Consider the following 22,466-nt stretch of genomic DNA (forward strand, 5'->3'; position numbering starts at 1 on the left):
AGGTACCAGAAGGAGTGGGTAGATATTGCCCATTCTGAACTGAATCTAAGTTTGATAATAATATTAGGATGTACCAAGTTTGGACCAAATCGGATACTCCCTGCGAGAGTTATCGTGCCAGACTTACCAGATGGACAGACCGACATCGCTAGATCGACTTCAGGGTCTAAAACCGTTATTTCGGTGAGTCACATTTTGGCCGTATAAAATGATATACCTTCTGTAGCCATATAGCTGAGGGTATAATCTTTCTTCTCAGGCAAAATTTAGATTTATACACCTAAACATGGCTTCTCCTCGAAATTCCAGATCAATATATTTTTCCTCCAAAGGTCAAGTAGACAAACCACTCCCCAAATCTCTCCCAAAGTCTCTCAAATCAATCCAAGTGTGCATCATGGCAACCCTGCACTCCCAACCATGTTTATAGTTGCCATTACGAAATTAAAAATAAATAAACTTTTGTTGCTGTTGTGTGTGTATGTGTGTGTGTGTGTTTGAGTGCTGGTATGTAAACCACAATTGTTGTACGCTATTATTACATAATTAAATGTAATGCAATTCTTTGTTTCAAATAATCACTGAAAACAACTACCAAAACTGGTTTGCGAACTCCATACGTTATTCGTTCCATGAAAACCATAGCCGGGATGTGTGCCTCCTCTAACAAACGACTGTCGTTTGCCTATGTTTTGCGTACAGATTACGCATCTTCATAATTATAGACTACACAACAAAAATGGCAACAACATGAAAAATTCGAAAATGAAATTATTTGCATGTTTTATACAAATTTTGTTGTACCACATAGTACTTGCGATGTAGGGTGAGATGGAAGGAATGTTTTCAGATTTGTTTTTTCTATTTTCATTTTATGGAAGAGCTTCTGAAAGCCTAAAGAATCTTCTACTTCTATAAGAGCTAGAACTAGAACTTTCAAATTTGATAATGAGATCACATTTGATTCAAAGCCGATTAATTCGAATTTAAAAGGTATCCAAATTACTTAAAGGTATAAAATAGTACAATATACAATACTGCTCTTGAGCTATAATTAAGAGCTGGAACAATTACATTTTGCATATGGGTCTCTCGGTAGTGATATATGTGCAATTTTCAGAAAGATTTTCACATTTTTTATGAGACTCACTTCTGGGTGAGATAAAGTGGACTTTTCGCGAATTTCCCACTTTTCGGAAACAAAAAGTACAATTGGTACAAAATTGTTGTTGATTGATCAGGAAGAGCTAAAATTTTTAAATTTTATCAATTTTATTCTTTTTTTTTCAAAAGGTTAGGAAAAACAATTTAAAAAAGCTGTAAGTTCGGCCGACTTTGAATACACTCCACCATTTGGAAAGAATTTGGCAATTTAAAAAAAAAAAAAATAAATAAATAAATAAATAAAATAAGTTACAAATTCTGTTAAAATCTTAAAAATACCGAATGTAGCCGTTATATTAGGATCTATTCGATGACGTGGACATGTATAGGCAACTTCTGTCATAAGCCATTACAATATTCAAATGCGAAATTTGAAAAAAAAAATGTTGAATAATGTAGCTATAGCTATACCAAGACTATACCAAGGCTGAAGTATCCATTACGAATTTCAAATACTAAATTTGAAACATTTCCGGTGCATAATGTCGCTTAAATCACCAAAATACAGAAAATAGGGAGATACCATTATATGAGGGCTATACCAAAACGTAGACCTACATGGCCCATTTTCAATACCAAAAGTCCTACAGACATAATATATAGTATGAGATGGAAAAACCGCAACCAAATTCAGACTCGTCCGACAGCTGTTAAAACTATTCCAGTGACAGCTCATTACTTGTTTACAGGCGCACAACAGCATTTTGGTGAGAATTTTCCAGAAAAAAAGTTATTCGTGATGGAATTCAATCGTGATAGTGTTATTTCTTTATATTTGGCTGGAAAACCACAAGTAGCTATCGTTAGATCACACCACCATTTAAATGTGAATAAATCTTTTGTTCCTCGTACCATCGCTCGTTCCCGTGATACTGGTAGCGTAGCCCGACGTCAAGGAAGTGGAGTGGAGTTAAGAAAACAGCGACATCAGCAGAAACGGTTTGAAAAGTAAAAAAGCGACTTGATCGAAACCCTCGTCGCAGTGGCCGAAAAATGGCTCGTGAGCTGAACATATCGCAAATATTCCATTCGGCAAATATTGAAAAATGAGCTCGGGGTAAAGTCATTGAAATTCCAAAAAATGCAAGAACTTACACCGCAAAATGAAAAAATAGACTCGAAAGAGCAAAAGAGTTGCTTTGATTGGCCTAAAGTGGTGAACTGCCAAATTTGGTTTTCCCCGTTCTTCGATGAGAAAACATTCGTTGTCCAGCATTTTGTAAATAAGCAAAATGATCGTGTTTACTTGCCAAAGAGGTCAGCTGAAAATGTGCACCTTCGGTTGGCCACCAGAACTCAAGCGCCGGCCATGGTGATGATGTGGTCCGCCATAACAGCCAATGCTCGCTCTCCGCTCGTATTAATGGACCGTGGCATCAAAATAAATGCCGAATATTATCGCGAAAATATTCTGGAGGGTGTATTAAAACCTTGGGCCGCAGACCTTGGACATTCCAATAGAACTCTGCACTATCGCACTAAGCACGCGCCACCCAAAAATGGTTACAAAATAAGGTTCCTCGCTTCATTTCCAGCACACAATGGCCACCAAAATCTCCGAATACCAATCCGTTGGATCATTTTGTCTGGAGTATTTTGGAAAGCATGGTTGGCACTTAAAAATACCAAAGTGTCAATCACCTCGGAATGGGCCAAAATACCGCAGAGCAACATTCGGGCAGGGTGTGACGGTTTCTTGGCCATAATTCGTGCCAAAGGTGAGCAATTCGAACAAATCTAAACTTATTCTAAAATTTGATGCTATTTCCGACATTTTTTGCTTTCATTCGATACAATTAAAAAAATGTAAAAATTATGGAGTTTGACTTCGTTGCAGGATTTTTATCTCACCCTGCAAATTTATGGCCTGTTCTTGAAAAATATGTTTGTAACGTCTTCCTCTGAAAAATAAAAAAAAAATATGAAAAAATCACAAAATTTTTAATTAATATTAAGATATCCTTTATAAAAAGCGTCAGTTTTTCTTTAACATCCTAATAACAAATATTCGATATTGGGGAAATTTTTTTCGATTTTCGAAAAAAAAATTGTTTAAGGACTTCCTATCCTTAATTGTTATGATATTAAATAACTTCAAGGCAAAAATCGTGGATATCAAAATAATTAAAGACACCTAGAGAATAATCTGTGTGGATTTTAAAGAATAGTTTTTCAAGGACCATCAGTTGAAGAAACGTGGATTTTTTAAAGAATATTTTTTCAAGGACCATCAGTTGAAGAAACGTGGATTTTTTAAAGAATATTTTTTCAACGACCATCAGTTGAAGAAACGTGGATTTTTTAAAGAATATTTTTTCAAGGACCATCAGTTGAAGAAACGTGGATATTTTAAAGAATATTTTTTTCAAGGACCATCAGTTGAAGAAGCGTGGATTTTTTAAAGAATATTTTTTTCAAGGACCATCAGTTGAAGAAACGTGGATTTTTAAAGAATATTTTTTTCAAGGACCATCAGTTGAAGAAACGTGGATTTTTTAAAGAATATTTTTTTCAAGGACCATCAGTTGAAGAAACGTGGATTTTTTAAAGAATATTTTTTTCAAGGACCATCAGTTGAAGAAACGTGGATTTTTTAAAGAATATTTTTTTCAAAGACCATCAGTTGAAGAACCGTGTATTTTTTAAAGAATATTTTTTTCAAGGACCATCAATTGAAGAAACGTGGATTTTTTAAAGATTATTTTTTTCAAGGACCATCAGTTGAAGAAGCGTGGATTTTTTAAAGGATATTTTTTTCAAGGACCATCAGTTGAAGAAACGTGGATTTTTTAAAGAATATTTTTTTCAAGGACCATCAGTTGAAGAAACGTGGATATTTTAAAGAATATTTTTTTAAGGACCATCAGTTGAAGAAACGTGGATATTTTAAAGAATATTTTTTTAAGGACCATCAGTTGAAGAAACGTGGATTTTTTAAAGAATATTTTTTCAACGACCATCAGTTGAAGAAACGTGGATTTTTTAAAGAATATTTTTTCAAGGACCATCAGTTGAAGAAACGTGGATTTTTTAAAGAATATTTTTTCAAGGACCATCAGTTGAAGAAACGTGGATTTTTTAAAGAATATTTTTTTCAAAGACCATCAGTTGAAGAACCGTGGATTTTTTAAAGAATATTTTTTTCAAGGACCATCAATTGAAGAAACGTGGATTTTTTAAAGATTATTTTTTTCAAGGACCATCAGTTGAAGAAGCGTGGATTTTTTAAAGGATATTTTTTTCAAGGACCATCAGTTGAAGAAACGTGGATTTTTTAAAGATTATTTTTTTCAAGGACCATCAATTGAAGAAGCGTGGATTTTTTAAAGGATATTTTTTTCAAGGACCATCAGTTGAAGAAACGTGGATTTTTAAAAGAATATTTTTTTCAAGGACCATCAGTTGAAGAAACGTGGATATTTTAAAGAATATTTTTTTAAGGACCATCAGTTGAAGAAACGTGGATTTTTTAAAGAATATTTTTTCAACGACCATCAGTTGAAGAAACGTGGATTTTTTAAAGAATATTTTTTTCAAGGACCATCAGTTGAAGAAGCGTGGATTTTTTAAAGAATATTTTTTTCAAGGACCATCAGTTGAAGAAACGTGGATTTTTTAAAGAATATTTTTTTCAAAGACCATCAGTTGAAGAACCGTGGATTTTTTAAAGAATATTTTTTTCAAGGACCATCAATTGAAGAAACGTGGATTTTTTAAAGATTATTTTTTTCAAGGACCATCAGTTGAAGAAGCGTGGATTTTTTAAAGGATATTTTTTTCAAGGACCATCAGTTGAAGAAACGTGGATTTTTTAAAGAATATTTTTTTCAAGGACCATCAGTTGAAGAAACGTGGATATTTTAAAGAATATTTTTTTAAGGACCATCAGTTGAAGAAACGTGGATATTTTAAAGAATATTTTTTTAAGGACCATCAGTTGAAGAAACGTGGATTTTTTAAAGAATATTTTTTCAACGACCATCAGTTGAAGAAACGTGGATATTTTAAAGAATATTTTTTTAACGACCATCAGTTGAAGAAACGTGGATTTTTTAAAGAATATTTTTTCAAGGACCATCAGTTGAAGAAACGTGGATTTTTTAAAGAATATTTTTTTCAAAGACCATCAGTTGAAGAACCGTGGATTTTTTAAAGAATATTTTTTTCAAGGACCATCAATTGAAGAAACGTGGATTTTTTAAAGATTATTTTTTTCAAGGACCATCAGTTGAAGAAGCGTGGATTTTTTAAAGGATATTTTTTTCAAGGACCATCAGTTGAAGAAACGTGGATTTTTTAAAGAATATTTTTTTCAAGGACCATCAGTTGAAGAAACGTGGATATTTTAAAGAATATTTTTTTAAGGACCATCAGTTGAAGAAACGTGGATTTTTTAAAGAATATTTTTTCAACGACCATCAGTTGAAGAAACGTGGATTTTTTAAAGAATATTTTTTCAAGGACCATCAGTTGAAGAAACGTGGATTTTTTAAAGAATATTTTTTCAAGGACCATCAGTTGAAGAAGCGTGGATTTTTTAGAGAATATTTTTTCAAAGACAATCTCTGGAAGATGTAGGGATTTTTTAAAAAATATTTTTTCAAGGCCCACCAGTTGAAGATTCGTGAATTTTTTAAAGAATATTTTTTCAAGGACAATCGGTTGAAGATGCGTGGATTTTTTAAAGAATATTGTTCCAAGCACCATCAGTTGAAGAAACGTGGATTTTTTAAAGAATATTTTTTCAACGACCATCAGTTGAAGAAACGTGGATTTTTTAAAGAATATTTTTCCAAGGACCATCAGTTGAAGAAACGTGGATTTTTTAAAGAATATTTTTCCAAGGACCATCAGTTGAAGAAACGTGGATTTTTTAAAGAATATTTTTCAAGGACCATCAGTTGAAGAAACATGGATTTTTTAAAGAATATTTTTTCAAGGACCATCAGTTGAAGAAACGTGGATTTTTTAAAGAATATTTTTTCAAGGACCATCAGTTGAAGAAGCGTGGATTTTTTAGAGAATATTTTTTCAAAGACAATCTCTGGAAGATGTAGGGATTTTTTAAAGAATATTTTTTCAAGGACCATCAGTTGAAGAAACGTGGATTTTTTAAAGAATATTTTTCCAAGGACCATCAGTTGAAGAAACGTGGATTTTTTAAAGAATATTTTTTCAAGGACCATCAGTTGAAGAAACGTGGATTTTTTAAAGAATATTTTTCCAAGGACCATCAGTTGAAGAAACGTGGATTTTTTAAAGAATATTTTTCCAAGGACCATCAGTTGAAGAAACGTGGATTTTTTAAAGAATATTTTTCCAAGGACCATCAGTTGAAGAAACGTGGATTTTTTAAAGAATATTTTTCCAAGGACCATCAGTTGAAGAAACGTGGATTTTTTAAAGAATATTTTTCCAAGGACCATCAGTTGAAGAAACGTGGATTTTTTAAAGAATATTTTTCCAAGGACCATCAGTTGAAGAAACGTGGATTTTTTAAAGAATATTTTTTCAACGACCATCAGTTGAAGAAACGTGAATTTTTTGAAGAATATTTTTTTAACGACCATCAGTTGAAGAAACGTGGATTTTTTAAAGAATATTTTTTCAAGGACCATCAGTTGAAGAAACGTGGATTTTTTAAAGAATATTTTTCCAAGGACCATCAGTTGAAGAAACGTGGATTTTTAAAGAATATTTTTCCAAGGACCATCAGTTGAAGAAACGTGGATTTTTTAAAGAATATTTTTCAAGGACCATCAGTTGAAGAAACGTGGATTTTTTAAAGAATATTTTTTCAAGGACCATCAGTTGAAGAAACGTGGATTTTTTAAAGAATATTTTTTCAAGGACCATCAGTTGAAGAAACGTGGATTTTTTAAAGAATATTTTTTCAAGGACCATCAGTTGAAGAAACGTGGATTTTTTAAAGAATATTTTTTCAAGGACCATCAGTTGAAGAAACGTGGATTTTTTAAAGAATATTTTTTCAAGGACCATCAGTTGAAGAAACGTGGATTTTTTAAAGAATATTTTTTCAAGGACCATCAGTTGAAGAAACGTGGATTTTTTAAAGAATATTTTTTCAAGGACCATCAGTTGAAGAAACGTGGATTTTTTAAAGAATATTTTTTCAAGGACCATCAGTTGAAGAAACGTGGATTTTTTAAAGAATATTTTTTCAAGGACCATCAGTTGAAGAAACGTGGATTTTTTAAAGAATATTTTTTCAAGGACCATCAGTTGAAGAAACGTGGATTTTTTAAAGAATATTTTTTCAAGGACCATCTGTTGAAGATACGTGGATTTTTTAAAGAATATTTTTCCAAGGACCATCAGTTGAAGAAACGTGGATTTTTTAAAGAATATTTTTCCAAGGTCCATCAGTTGAAGAAACGTGGATTTTTTAAAGAATATTTTTCCAAGGACCATCAGTTGAAGAAACGTGGATTTTTTAAAGAATATTTTTCCAAGGACCATCAGTTGAAGAAACGTGGATTTTTTAAAGAATATTTTTCCAAGGACCATCAGTTGAAGAAACGTGGATTTTTTAAAGAATATTTTTCCAAGGACCATCAGTTGAAGAAACGTGGATTTTTTAAAGAATATTTTTCCAAGGACCATCAGTTGAAGAAACGTGGATTTTTTAAAGAATATTTTTCCAAGGACCATCAGTTGAAGACCGTGGATTTTTTAAAGAATATTTTTCCAAGGACTATCAGTTGAAGAAACGTGGATTTTTTAAAGAATATTTTTTTCAAGGACCATCAAAGGATTTCGAAATAAAAATAAGGACACCTAGAGAATAATCTGTGTATCCTCCACACATATTGTCCTTATTATAAATATTACAAAATGGTCCAATAAATATCCATAACCTATATCCTATCAAAGCAAATCCCACTGTTACTTTCTAGTCTGCCTTCTGAATATTTCCACCCTAATATTCAAATTTTTGTGGATAGCAAATTAAGGCTATGTGTTCGGCATGAAAAATTGTTATTTGACCACATATACAACAGATATTCAGCCACAGACATACACACATACATATCGGCGTACGCAACATACAACACAACGAATAACACACAGCGCCAACTTTGTGCAAATTAATAATTTTTCACAATCGAGCGGAACAAATTGGAAAATTGCAATCGATGTTTTTAAGCGGATTTTGATAATTTGAATTTTGGTTGCATTTAATTTGGTTGGGAAATCTTTTTTTTTCCTGTCTCTCTGTCTCTCTCTCTAGCTCTCGTTTTAATTGTCCAAAAAAAATAAATTTTTTGCTAGTAATTTTAAAATAAATTCATTAAAATTTATAAACCGCGCAACAACATAGATACAGAATAGATTGAGAAATATTTTTTTTTTAATTTTGAAAATTAAAACTAATATTAAATATAATTGTTGAAAATTCGGCGGGTATCATTTTTCAAATAATTTCATTTTTGGGGGAAAAAAAAAGTTATTCATTGTTTCCAAAACAGAATTTGGTGAGAGGGGCAGGCGGGGTTGAATGGTATCGCCCTGATTAATGGTAAAAGTTTTCATGCCATGGCATGTTGTGTTTGATTTTTTTTCTCGTCGTTGCTAAAACAAATCGAAGTTTGAATCATTAGCAAGGTGTGTTTTGTTAATTTACAAAAACTTTAGGAAGGGGAAGGCGAAGTTTACGAACTTAAGTTTTTTTTTTTTTTTTTGTTTAACAAATAGAAAATCATGTTATAGGGGAAAAAATGGATTTTTCCGTTTTTTTGGGAACACTTAAAGGACCTTTTGGTTAGAAAAAAGTTAATTTGTCCTTAAAGGTAGCTTTAGAAGGTCATACCGGGTAATACTTCTAGTCATGGGTCTGACCCTGAATATATAGAATAAACATATTTATGAGAGATATAAGTTCAAGGATTTATATCTCTGAGAAATCTATTAAAAGTGCATATACAGGGTGAGATAAAAAAACTGCAACAAAATCAAACGGCATAATTTGTATACCCTACACCACAAGGTGGCTAGGGTATTATGTTTTTGTGCATTTGTTTGTAACAGGCAAAAGGAAACGAGATAGACCTATAGCTCCTTTTGATGATCTGCATAGAATCACATTCTGAATCGATTTATGCATGTCCGTCAGTTTGTCCGTCCACCCGTTCGTCCGTCCGTCCGTCCGTCCATGTTTTTTTATTCGCATTTATTACCCTATCCAGATAAAATTTTGCACAAATCATTTGTTTGGCCCAAGGACGAACCCTATTGAAATTGGAGATAATCGGTAAAAATTTAGATATAGCTCGCATATATCTTCGTCCGATTTGCCTTTTATTGAGCATCAAACGTGTAGTATCATCCCGAATAGTATGGAATTTTGCACATACAACCAAATTAGGCCTGAAAATAAGTATGCCAAATTTGATCGAAATCGGTTCAGATATAGCTATAGCTCCCATATATAGCGCTCATCCGATTTGTTATTTTTGTCCTCCGCAGCCGTAATAAGCACTCTGTTACAACAATATTTGGGGAAATATATCAAATACAGCTCAGAAATACCTTTGCTAAATTTTATTGAGATCGCTTCGGATTTGGATATATCTGCCACATATAACTTCGTCCGATTTACTTTTTATTGTGCATCAAACGACTAATATTTGCCCAAGTGGGATGAAATTTGGCACTTACGACCGAATTGAGTATAGAAGCTAGTATGTCAAATTTGATGAAGATCGGTTCAGATATAGCTATAGCTCCCATATATACTATTCATCCGATTTTTCATATTTGTTACCCACAGCCATAATATGCACTCCGTAAGAACAATATTCAGGGAAATATATGAAATACAGTTAGGAAATATCTTTGCCAAAATTTTATAGAGATTGGTTCAGATTTGGATATAGCTCCCGTATATATCAAATGGGCAATACATGTCCGAATTTAAAAGATACAAATGCTTCGGCATATTTAGTCCATTGAACTTTAAATTATAATTATAATCATAGCGTGTATATTTGAATTCTCCCATAAAAATTTTTAATTGTTATGTGGATATCTACTAAATTAGCAAAGTGGTGTAGGGTATCATAAAGTCGGCCCCGCACGACTTTAAGACTTTCTTCACTGGTTACCTTTTTTTTTTTTTTTTGTTTTTTGGATGAAAACAAAAATTGTTGGAAATAGAATCAAATTTTAGAATAAGTTTAGGTTTGTTCGAATTGATCACCTTTGGCACGAAATATGGTCTTCAAACAGCCAATGAAACCGTCTCACGCTGCCCGAATATTGGTCCGGCGAAGCGCTTGCTTGAGGTGATCGACACTTTGGTATGTTTTAGTGCCAAACTTGCTTTCCAAAATACTTCAGACGCAATAGTACAACGGATTGGTATCCGGAGATTTTGGTGGCCATTGTGTGCTGAAAATAAAGCGAGGAACCACATTTTGTTGAGTGCAATGGTGTTGAGTTCTGTTGGAATGTCCACGGTCTGCGGCCAAAATTTTTGCGTGCCCAAGGCTTTATTACACCATCCAGAATAGTTTCGCGATAATATTCGGCATTTATTATGATGCCACGACTTTAATACACCCTCCAGAATGTTTTCGCGATAATATTCGGCATTTATTCTGATGTCAAGGTCGATTAATTCGAGTGGAGAGCGACCATCGACTGTTATGGCGGCCCACATCATCGCCATGGCCGGCGCTTGAGTTCCGGTGGCCAACCGAAGGTGCACATTTTCAGCTGACCTCTTCGGCAAGTAAACATCCGACCATTTTGTTTGTTTACAAACTGCTAGATAACGAATATTTTCTCATCGGAGACGGAGAAAACCAAATTCGGTAGTTCACCACTTTCGGCCAAGCGAAGCAACTCTTTAGCTCTTTTGAGTCTATTTTCTTTCTGTTGCGGTGTAAGTTCTTGCACCTTTTGGAATTTCAATGGCTTTACTCTGAGCTCATTTTTCAATATTTGCCAAATGGAATATTGCGATATGTTCAGCTCACGAGCCATTTTTCGGCCACTGCGACAAGGGTTCCTATCAAGTCGCTTCTTCTTAATTTTTCGAACCATTTCTGCTGATGTTGTTGTTTTCTTGCGTCCACTTCCTTGACGTCGGGCTACGATTCCAGTATCAAGGTAACGAGATACTGGAGTACTCTAACGATAGCCTCTTGTGGTTTGCCAGCCAAATATCAAGAAAGCACACTATCACGTTTGAATTCCATCACGAATAACTTTTTTTCTGGAAAATTCTCGCCAAAATGCTTTTGTACGCTTGTAAACAATATAATGAGCTGTCACTGGAATAATTTTAACAGCTGTCGGGCGAGTGGCTTAAAAATGACAGCAGTCTGAAGTTGGTTACAATTTCCTCATCTCGCCCCGTATATTCATGGGCCTAATAGATAGAATATATAGATCTCTGAAAGATATATAAGTCCTAGAATTTATTTCTCTCAGAAATCCATATAAAAATCTAGAAAGACTTTCCTCCAAATTCCCTTATTTTTATCGCCCTTGCTGCCCTCCCCGTCTTCGTTGATAAAAAAAAACTATTTTAATTCCTAAAAGAAGTCTTGAATTTTTCTTCTCCTCTCATTTTTTCTTTTTCCCTTTATTGTTTTCTTTCCAGATACCTCACGTGCCGGCGATAAATACGAAACCGCATCCATTGTCAACGGCTATATGAAGCATATGAAATTGAAAATTCGTAATGTTGGACCCAACGATTTTGGCACCTATCGATGCGTGGCGAAGAATTCATTAGGCGAAACGGATGGCAATATCAAATTAGATGGTAAGCTTGACAAAATATATTTGTAAATGCTTATTTTAAGGATCATAAAAATTGCTATGGAATAGGAAAAATAAACAAAGCAATAAAAATATCTGGAAAAGACATTCAAATGGGAAGCTGAATTTTCTAATTTTTTTTATGAGAAAATTTGAAATTAAGGGACTTTTCTTGAACTTCCAAATGTTTTTTTTTTCGAAAATTATTTATTTACTATTTTTGGATTATCTGTTTTTGGAGTAAAAGTCAAAATTTTAAAGGTTTTTTTTATTATTACTTTTTTAATTTTTTTAATAAAATCCAAAATTTTAAAAACCTGCTTGGAATGGTGTTTTTCTTTCACATTCACTTTTGTATCGACATACCGAAACAGGCCCCCAATTATATTAAGAGATTGAAGCTTGTACTTAATTTTCATACCCTACACCACATAGTGGTAAGGGTAGTAGGTCTTTGTGCATTTGTTTGTAACATGGAGAAGGAAGCGAGATAGACCCATTTTCATAGAGTCACTTTCTGAGTTGATTAATGCATGTCAGTCCGTCCATCTGTTTATGTATTTTTTGTAAACAAAGTACATGTCGCATTTATTGTCCGATCGAGATGAAATTTTGCACCAATAATTTATTTTGTCCAAGGACGAACCCTGTTGAAAGAATCAGTCCACATTTAGATATATGTCCTACATAGATATAGGTTCTACAACCAATTTCGAGTTAATTGTATACCAAATGGCCAATATCAGTCCAAATAATTTTGGCACATCCAACCGAATTCAGTCTAGAACCAGGTGTGTCAAATTTGGAGAAAATCGATTCAGATATAGCTATAGCTCCCATATATTTGTTTTATCCGATTTGGGGGTTTAAGTTAATCACATGCGTAATATGCACTCCACAACAGTGATATTTGATACCGGAAGATGCCTCTGCCATATACTGCTCGAAGATGCCTCTGCCATATTTTATCGACATAGGTTTAGATTTTTATATAGCTTCGATATACACCTTCATCCGATTTTACGTTTATTCCTCGCAATATATGTAATACCAGACCAACTTGAATAGTTTATATTGTAGGATATCATACAGTCGATCCCGCCCGAATTTTATACCCTCCACCATACTATGGAGGGTATATTAATTTTGTCATTCCGTTTGTAACTCCTCGAAATACTCACGTCAGACCCAACAAAGTATATATATTCTTGATCAGCGTAAAATTCTAAGACCATTTAGCCATGTCCGTCTGTCTGTCTCTGTGTCTGTCTGTCTGTCCGTCTGTCTGTCTGTTGTAATCACGCTATCTTTCAAACAAATTGAGATAGAAGGCTAAAATTTTGCACACATGTATATTTTGCCAGTAGGCAGGTTAAGTTCGTAAATGGGTCATGTAGGTCCACGTCTTCGTATAGCCCCCATATAAATAGGCATAGTGGTGTAGGATATCATATAGTTGATCCCGCCCGAATTTTGACATTTCATTATTTTTTATTTTTCAAAGATTTTTTTTTTAATTTTCATATTTTATCTAATTTTTTTTCTACATACTAAAAAAAGTAAAATTTAATTTTTTAAATGTTTGTTTTAATTTTTATATTTTTTTTATTTTATTTTTTTATTTTTGAGTAAAATAAAAAAAAATAAGAACCCCATTTGGAGTGTTATTTTTCTTTAACATTCACTTTTGTATCTGCATACAGAAACAGATCCCAAATATACTAAGGGAACGAAATTTGGATTTAATTTATCTAATTTCATTTCATTTTCAATATTTTTTTTTTTCAGAAATGCCAGCACCCACTACAGCAATCCTATCCGAGATGGCCATGTTAAATCGCAGCTATGGTATGTATTGTCGAATGTTTGAAAGTAGATAGTTGAGTAATAGTGCTTTATTAATTTTTTTCATTGCCACGCTTACATTTTCATTTTTTAAAAATTAAAATGCAGATCTTTTAAAAAATATAAATTTTATACAATTTTATCTTTCAGTGATAAAAAAGTAAAAGCCCACTACCTTTATGAAAGTCGAATATTCAAATTTTAAAAATTTTTAAAGCAAACGAAACTAAAGTTTTCTCAGGATATTTCAGGATTTCAGCTCTTTAATTTCTCAAATAGCAAAATTTATTACAATTTGGTACTAATTTAAATAGTTATAGTACGCATTTTCAAAAATACCTCCTTCTCTCAACCACTAACGCCAATAGTGACATCTATATCAAATTTCAGAATTCTAGCTCCACCCTTTCACATAATAACAAATTAATTGCTTTTCGTGCAATTATAGTACACATTTTCTAAACCACATCTTTATCTCAATTCCATATAACAACATAGGCCTCAATATCCAATTTGAGGATTCCAGCCCTATACCTTTACACAATATCAGATATAGTACCACTTAGTACTTTTCGTACAATTATAGTACACATTTCCAAAACCACCTCTATATCATAATTCCAGATACCAACAGAGAAATAAATATCAAATTTAAGGATTTCAGCCCCATCCCTTTCACAAAATATCAAATTTAGAACCATTTAGTACTTTTCGTACAGTACAGCACACTTAATACAGATTTCCAAAGCCAACGTCATATTTCAAACTTAATTCCCAACATTGATCCTCATACCAAATTTGATGTGTTTTCGCTCTATTTGTCCACATAATACCAATTTTTTATTATTTTAAAAGTGTTGTGCCCTTTAAATCTTTCCATAACTTTTAGTGAGGACTATAGGATAACTTTGGACATATGTAGACAATGTTATTTCAGTAGATATAACCCATAATGAATTTTAAGTAGGGAAATTCAAACAATTTTATTAGAAAAAGTGGATTTAAATCAAAGTATATTCAAAGTACCGAATATCATGAGGTACCGTTTAAGGGAGTCTACACAAAAACGCAGATCGATCTCTCCAATTTTTGGTCCTCAACATTGTTAGCTATCAGTAAGGGCCAAAAAACAACCATTTTTGCCAACATTATCTATTTTTGGCCACCGAATTTTTCCAAATTTAGATAGAGCTCCCATGTCCAATTTCAATTTTGTTGGTGATATATATGTAATACTCATAGGATGTATTTTGGCACATCCAGCCGAATTTATCTTAGAAGCTTCCATGTATACGTTACATACGATTGGGTATTTAAGTCCCTTAAATTCGCAATGTGCACCTCACAACATTTTTTTTTTTTTTTTGTAGCAGATATGGATACAGCCCAGAAGTACCTCTCTAAAATTATATCGAGATCAGATTTTGGATATGGCTTCCATCCGCTGGCTTCATACGATTTCACCGTTATTGTGAACCAAATATGTAATATCAGCCCAAATTGGATGGATTGGATGTATGTCCGTTCGTCTGTCCCTCCTTCCTTTTGTCGTGCGTTCACGTGTTTTTGTGAAAAAACTACAGGTCTCATTCATTGCTCGATTGTGATGAAATTTTGCCCAGATCATTTGTTTGGCCCAAGGACAAACGCTAATAAAATTGGTCAAAATTTAGATATAGCTCCCATAGCTCCGGGTTGCCTTTCATTGTGCACCAAATGTGTAATATAACCCCAACTAGGATGGAATTTGGCATATAGTTATCTGATACAGGAAATAAAACCCTCTGCTAAATTTAACAAAGATCTGTGAGGGTCTATATCTCTAACGATTTACTTGACTGACAGTCATTTCATCCAAGTTCAATTGCCACAATAATTGCCCGTGGCGTTTTTATGAATAGTTTTTGAAAATCCATCAAAACTATAAAAGTGGATTTTTTAAGAAAATTTTTGAAGGCCCTCGACGGCCAAGAAAATGTATGTCTACAAGTATATATTTTCAATTACAATCAAGGCTAAAAAGTGGATTTTCAGAGAATATCTGTTCAAGGACCAAAGAGTAGAATGTTTTTTAATTTTTTTACAAAGAATTTCACAAAGACATAGAAGTGTAAAGATAGGACAAGACAGAGCAAAAATATGGCAACCCTGTAAAAATACGTCTGTTGTTATGATATCGTAACAACATAGTTAGCAATGTTATGCGATTTAAACCGCTTAGGCAATATGCAATTTATTTGGAAAGTCTATGGAATAGAATTTTGAAACCCAATTTTTGGATTTTTCAAACTTTTGTTTGTCAATTTTTTCTATAAATGTGTTTTTGGTATTAACATTTTCCTCCCATGGACTGTTATATAGATAGTATAGACACAAACCATTTGGTCAGAATGCATTTTGTCTAGTCTTTACCATTTTAGGTCTTTGAATTTCACCACAATAACGGTGGAATTTTTAAAGAATATTGTTTTTTTTTCGAATACGACCTTGAAGCCTTGGCCGTATTTGAAAAACGATTTCCGATCTAAAATGATTTGATTAAAAAAATCCAAGGAAAATGTTTTTATTAAATTTTTTTTCCAAAGGCAATGATCGTGGATTTTTTTTAAGGAATATTTTTTCAAGGATCATCAAAGCTATAAAATTAGTTTCTAGTGAAAATGTTCAAAGTTTAACGCAACAATAATCTTGAGTTTTTAAGGATTGTTTTCCTAAGGGCCACCAAAGTTATAAACTTACATTGCTTTTCAAATCATTTATTTACAAGGATACACAATGCTATAGTCGTGGAATTTTCAAAGAATCTTTTTTCAAGGACTATCTGTGCTATACACGTAAAATTATAATAATTTCCCCACCAAATTATTTTTTAAATTATAATTTTGGCCGGACCGAAAATTGAAAACCCTCCACCATTTGGAACGAATTTTACAATTTTCAAAAAATTAAATCCGTTAAAAATTCTGTTAAAATTTTAAAAATACCGAATGTAGCCGTTATATTAGGGTCTATACGACGACGTGGACATGCATAGGCAACATTTGTCGTAAGTCATTAAAATATTCAAATGCGAAACTAAAAAAAAAATCGATGAATAATGTGGCTAAAATCATCAAAATACCGAATGTAGGGAGGTACCATGGGGTCTATACCAAAACAGACAATTTTCTATTATAGGCTTTAATATCCATTTTGAACTTCAAATTCCAAATTTGAAACAATTCCAGTGAATAATGTCGCTTAAATCACCAAAATACCGAAAATATGGAGGTACCATTATATGGGGGCTATACGAAGACGTGGGCCTGCACGGACAATTGTCGGTCATAGGCTGTGGCATCCATTACGGACTTCAAATACCAAATTTGAAACATTTCAGGTGAATAATGTCGCTTATATAACCAAAATACCGAAAATCGGGAGGTACCATTATATTGGGGCTAGACGGATGGAGAAACGAACGGACATAGAATTCTCTGCTGATCAAGAATACATATAGTTTGTGGGGTCTAAAATGTATATTTCGAGATGTTACAACCGAAATGACATAGTGGAAGGTATAAAAATATCTACAGGTCGCGTTTTTGGAATTTTGAAGACAACCGATTTGATCATTATTTATCTTGAAAAAAAAAATATTTTATATTCTCATACTTGAACAAGTTTCTGCAATTTTCGAAGAGTTTCTGGAAGTTTAGCAAAACAAGAGACAATTGTGGGTTCCAAGCTGAAATTAACTTACCTTGGAGTTCTTCTTTTCAGTGGAACTGCAACAAAGTCCTGATGACGAATTCTGATTTAAATGTTTAAAAATTTTAGTTGTATTTTTCAAATATGAAAGTTATTTCACATATCGGTTTTTCGATATAGTTAGCTTAAAGATATTTTCTACATCATAGAGATGAAATAGTTGTAACTTGATAGTTAAAATCATGGCGATATTCCAAAATTTTCGAGAAAAACAGTGGAGTTCCACTTTATATAGCTACGAAAACAGTTGGCAAAGCTGCGGACTTGTTAATCTGCCCTTCTATTATTTTTACAAAAATCTTGGCATTTTTATACAAATAATTAAATGTCTCTTTCGTTTTTGAGATTTTTCCATTCCGTATTATAATTTGCACATTTGGCACCAAATCGCACCATTTCCTCTTCACATTTTATGTTCCTCCCAAAAAAACTTCAACTTATAATGCAATAATCTTAAGATTTAAATGATAATTTGTTTCATTTCGTTTAGAAGCAAAATTCTCACCATCGGTTTTTCTAACATTTCTTTCTTTTCCGTCTCCTTTGTTTCTTCTTTTTTTATTAATGCAAACAACAATTATGGTCCTTGGAAAACTACTAAAAACATGGCTGTGAACATATTCCTCCACAACAACACAATAATAAAACGCTGGCGTACAACAACATCGACAACAAAAAACAATCTACAAACATCTATCAAACAATCTCCCCCGCTCCCTTCTTTTTTGCATTTTTACAACTTGCCCGCCCGACAATGGACACTTAACAAAAACAACAATAAAAAAACATTTATTTTATCCTTCTATTTCCCGTTACATGAATGTCTTTGTGTGTGTATGTTTGTCTGTGATTCCGTTTTTGGTGGAAAAACAAATCTGTTTTTTTCTCACTGGATGGCTGACTGGTTGGTCATGGCTCTCTGGTCTGTTCGTCTACAATCTGCTGGGTAATTGTGTGCCTCTGCTGTATCCTCATCCTTACTTGAACTCAATCCCCTGGCTGTAACCATGTTCCTGGGCCTCCTATTTGGACAATCCTTAAACAAAATAATGTTAAATAAACACCAACAAACGTTGACATCTACGAACGAACGCTCACACACACACACACACACACTTAAACAAATAACATCTGGACCCAATTCGAATGCAAAAAAACAACAACAACAAAAAACGAAACACTCGAAATCACTGCAAAAATGAAACTCTCGCCTTCTCCACCTCCCCGCCGCCTTCCCGTACCATCGACACAAAAATAGACGGCAAACGCCGTAATAAAAATAAATTAGATCCAAATTCATTGCCGGACTATGGTGTCGAAGAATGGCGTGATGGTGCCGGTAAGTATTATTTATGTTGTGTATTTGGTTTTTTTTTTTTGTTGTCCACTTGTTTTATTATTTCATTTTTGAACTTTTGTTTGAGAATAAAAAAAAAAACAAAAAAATTCAAAATATTATTATTATCCTTCGAAGGAAGGGAATTTATATTAAGTTATGAGAAGTTTAAGGGAAAAAAATTAAAGAAGTCATATTCGAACGGTATTAAATTGGAAGAGTTTTGAAATTTTTCTAATTCCAGTTAAGTTAAATTTTGTATTTTCAAATCTTATATTTATATGGCGGGACATTATATATTCTAAAGATAATAGAAAAAAATCTTGGGCGCCAAAAATATTCCACTATTTATTAAGTGGTTAGTCAGACAGCTACAGAGGGTCTCTGCATGAGCCAAGGGTACTTCCCGCGTTTGTGGTAGAAAGGGTGCTATATAAGTCGCCAAATAGGGTAAGAAGTGACCCTCACTCCTATCGTGGCATAAAATATCTTTCATTGCTTGGAAAAGTGCTGGAGTGGGTACATCGCTGTATCAATTCGGCTTTACTGAGGGTAGAGGTACTTTGGATGCTGGATAGGGTGTTCGTACAAAATCCTCATTCCAGTTATGTGAATTATGACAGGTTATTTTTATACCCTCCACCATAGTTTGTCATTCCGTTTGTAAATCCTCGAAATATACATTTTAGACCTACTTTGTTATATATATTCTTGATCATCGATATAGCAATGTCCGTCCGTCTATCCGTCTGTTGAAATCACTCTAGCTTCCGAACGAAACGAAGTAAGTTAATAAAAATTTACTCAAATGTGTATAATGTCTGCAGCACTTTTGATATTGAAAATGGGCCATGTAGGTCCACGTTTTGGTATAGCCCCCATATAACGATACCTCCCGATATTCGGTATTTTGATGATTTTTGCGAAAATATTCATCGGAATTGTTTCAAATTTGGTATTTGAAGTTCGTAATGAATACTACGTCTACGTCTTCGTATAGACCCCATATAACGGTACCTCCCGATATTCAGTATTTTGGTGATTTTAGTGACATTATTTAGCGGAACTATTTCAAATTTGGTATTTGAAGTTCGTAATATATACTACAGCCTATGACAGAAAATGGGCCATGTAGGTCTACGTCTTCGTATAGCACCCATATAACGGTACCTCCCGATATTCGGTATTTTGGTGATTTTAGTGACATTATTTAGCGGAATTGTTTCAAATTTCACATTTGAAGTTCGTAATGGATACTACAGCCTATAACAAAAAAATTGTTTTTGCAGGTCTACGTCTTCGTCTAGCCCCCATATAACGGTACCCCCCAATTATTGGTATTTTGATTATTTTAGCGACATTATTTACCGGAATTGCTTCAAATTTCGCATTTGAAGTTCGTAATGGATACTACAGCCTATGGCAGGAAATTGTCTGTGCAGGTCCACGTTTTATTACCCCCATGATACCTCCCTATATTCGGTATTTTGATGATTTTAGCTATATTATAAACAGATGTTTTTCAAATTTCGCATTTGAATATTGTAATAACTTATGACAAATGTTGCCTATGAAGGTCCACGTAGTCCTATAGACCTTAATATGCGGATACTTTCGGTATTTTTATAATTTTAACAGAATTTTTAATGGATTTTATTTTTTTTTTTTTTGAAAATCGCTAAATTTTTAGCAAATCGTAGAGGGTATTCAAATTTCGGCCCGGCCGAACATACAGCTTTATTACTTGTCTATTAATATTGATATATAGATTATAATTGTAACCTAGTTTTCGAAAAATATTTTTTCCATCTCATTCCCTCCATCTTCCCACCATTATCATACCATCCTCAAATTTGAGATTTCAAGCACTATCCCACATATACCAAAACAACCACCTTATATTCATCCTGTTTCTCAGTCTTGATTCTCATATCAAATTCAAGGTTTTACCCCTATCCGTTTATATAATTTCAAATGGTACCAAATTTAGAGCATTTTAGTGCTTCGGGTACTCATTTCGAAAAACACTTTAATTTTTTTATTCTACACAACATCAAGGACTCAAATTTCAGATTTCCAGCCCTATTTCTTTTCCAACCCCAAAGTTAATACTTTTTTAGTATTTTCCGTTAGTAGGTAAACCGCACAAAAGGGGATCCTTATCCAAATTTTAGATTTCCAACTCAATATCTTATCTAAATACCAAATTTAGTACCATTTAGTACTTTTTTATTTCAAAACTAGACATCAATATCGACCATCATTAAAATTTTAATACCATTTAATAACTTTCGTACATCTATTGTACGTATACTACACACCAGTTCTGGCCCCAACACTAAAACTTAGAATTCTAACTCTATCCATATAATCAATACTAAATTTTGTATCACTTTTTACTTTTTGTACTCTTGTATTACTTATTTCCAAAAATAATACCAAATTTCAGAACTCCCGCTTCATAGGTTCAACCAAAACCAATTTATACCAAATTTAGTTCCATTTAGTACACGAATTTTCCAAAAGTACGAATTTCCAAAAGTTTCTGCATATCACGATCCTATAAAATATTAATCTTAATTCCAAATTTCTGGTTTCAATCCTATCGGTTCACACAAATCCAAACTGCAAGAAAAAACCTAGTACATATAAGTACGAATTTCGAAAGCTTCCTACACTCCAAATTTTCAAAATTACCTCCATGCCTCCATCATACAATCCCAAAGAAATCCTATTACAAATTTCAAAATTTCAGCTCTACACAATTCCAACTTGTACCAAATTTAGTACCATTTAGTACACATAAGTACGCATTTCAATAACCAAGATCAGGATTACAGCCCTATTGGTTCGCCTAAATCCAAATTGTACCAAATTTAGTACCATATAGTACAGATAAGTACACATTTCCAAAACTTCCTACTTAACCCAATCCTACACTCCCCAGTATTCCCAACACCAAAGTTCATCATTCCATTCTTATCGGTTCGTCTAAATAAAAATTGTACCATTTAGTACACAAAAGTACGAATTTCCAAAACCAGTACACAGTCCAACACTCCAACACACTCCGAATTTCAGGATTCCAGCTCTATTGGTTCACCTAAATCCAATGTGTTCCAAATTTAGTACATTTTGGTACATATGAGTACAAATTTTCCAAAACTGCCTACATTGTAAGTTCAATAAAAATATTATTTCCAAATTTTAGGATTCCAACTTTATTGATTCTCCCAAATTTAAATTATGCCAGATTTAGTACCATTTAGTACAAAAAAGTACGAATTTCCAAAACTATATACATTTCTCATTCCTAGAATGCAATAGTAATTTTATTTCTAAATTTCAGAATTCCAGATCTATCGGTTTACCATACTTCCAATTTGTACTAAGATTAGTACCATTCATAAGTAAAATTTTCTAAAACTACCTCCATATACAAATGCTACTCTCCGCCACTAACATTAATTACAACTTTCACTATCATACTTTCCATCAATGACCCCCATTCCAAATTTAAGAGTTCTAGCTCTACTGCTTCCTCAAATACAAAGGGTACCATATTTAGTACCTTTTTTTA

At 33.1% G+C, this 22,466-nt stretch overlaps 1 protein-coding gene across 1 annotated transcript in view; it reads left to right on the forward strand.

Moving 5' to 3' along the window:
• The window catches only part of LOC101899204 (muscle M-line assembly protein unc-89), a 293,843-nt gene that overhangs the window by 204,058 nt on the left and 67,319 nt on the right, over positions 1–22,466 (forward strand). Inside the window, exons 8-10 of the mRNA XM_059130241.1 lie at positions 11,795–11,959; positions 13,744–13,803; positions 18,809–18,889. Of these exons, the coding sequence (XP_058986224.1) occupies positions 11,795–11,959; positions 13,744–13,803; positions 18,809–18,889 (306 nt within the window). The remainder of the gene's footprint in view (positions 1–11,794; positions 11,960–13,743; positions 13,804–18,808; positions 18,890–22,466) is intronic.

The sequence above is a fragment of the Musca domestica genome, unplaced genomic scaffold (genome assembly GCF_030504385.1).
Source record: "Musca domestica strain aabys unplaced genomic scaffold, Musca_domestica.polishedcontigs.V.1.1 7, whole genome shotgun sequence".
NCBI lineage: Eukaryota > Metazoa > Arthropoda > Insecta > Diptera > Muscidae > Musca > Musca domestica.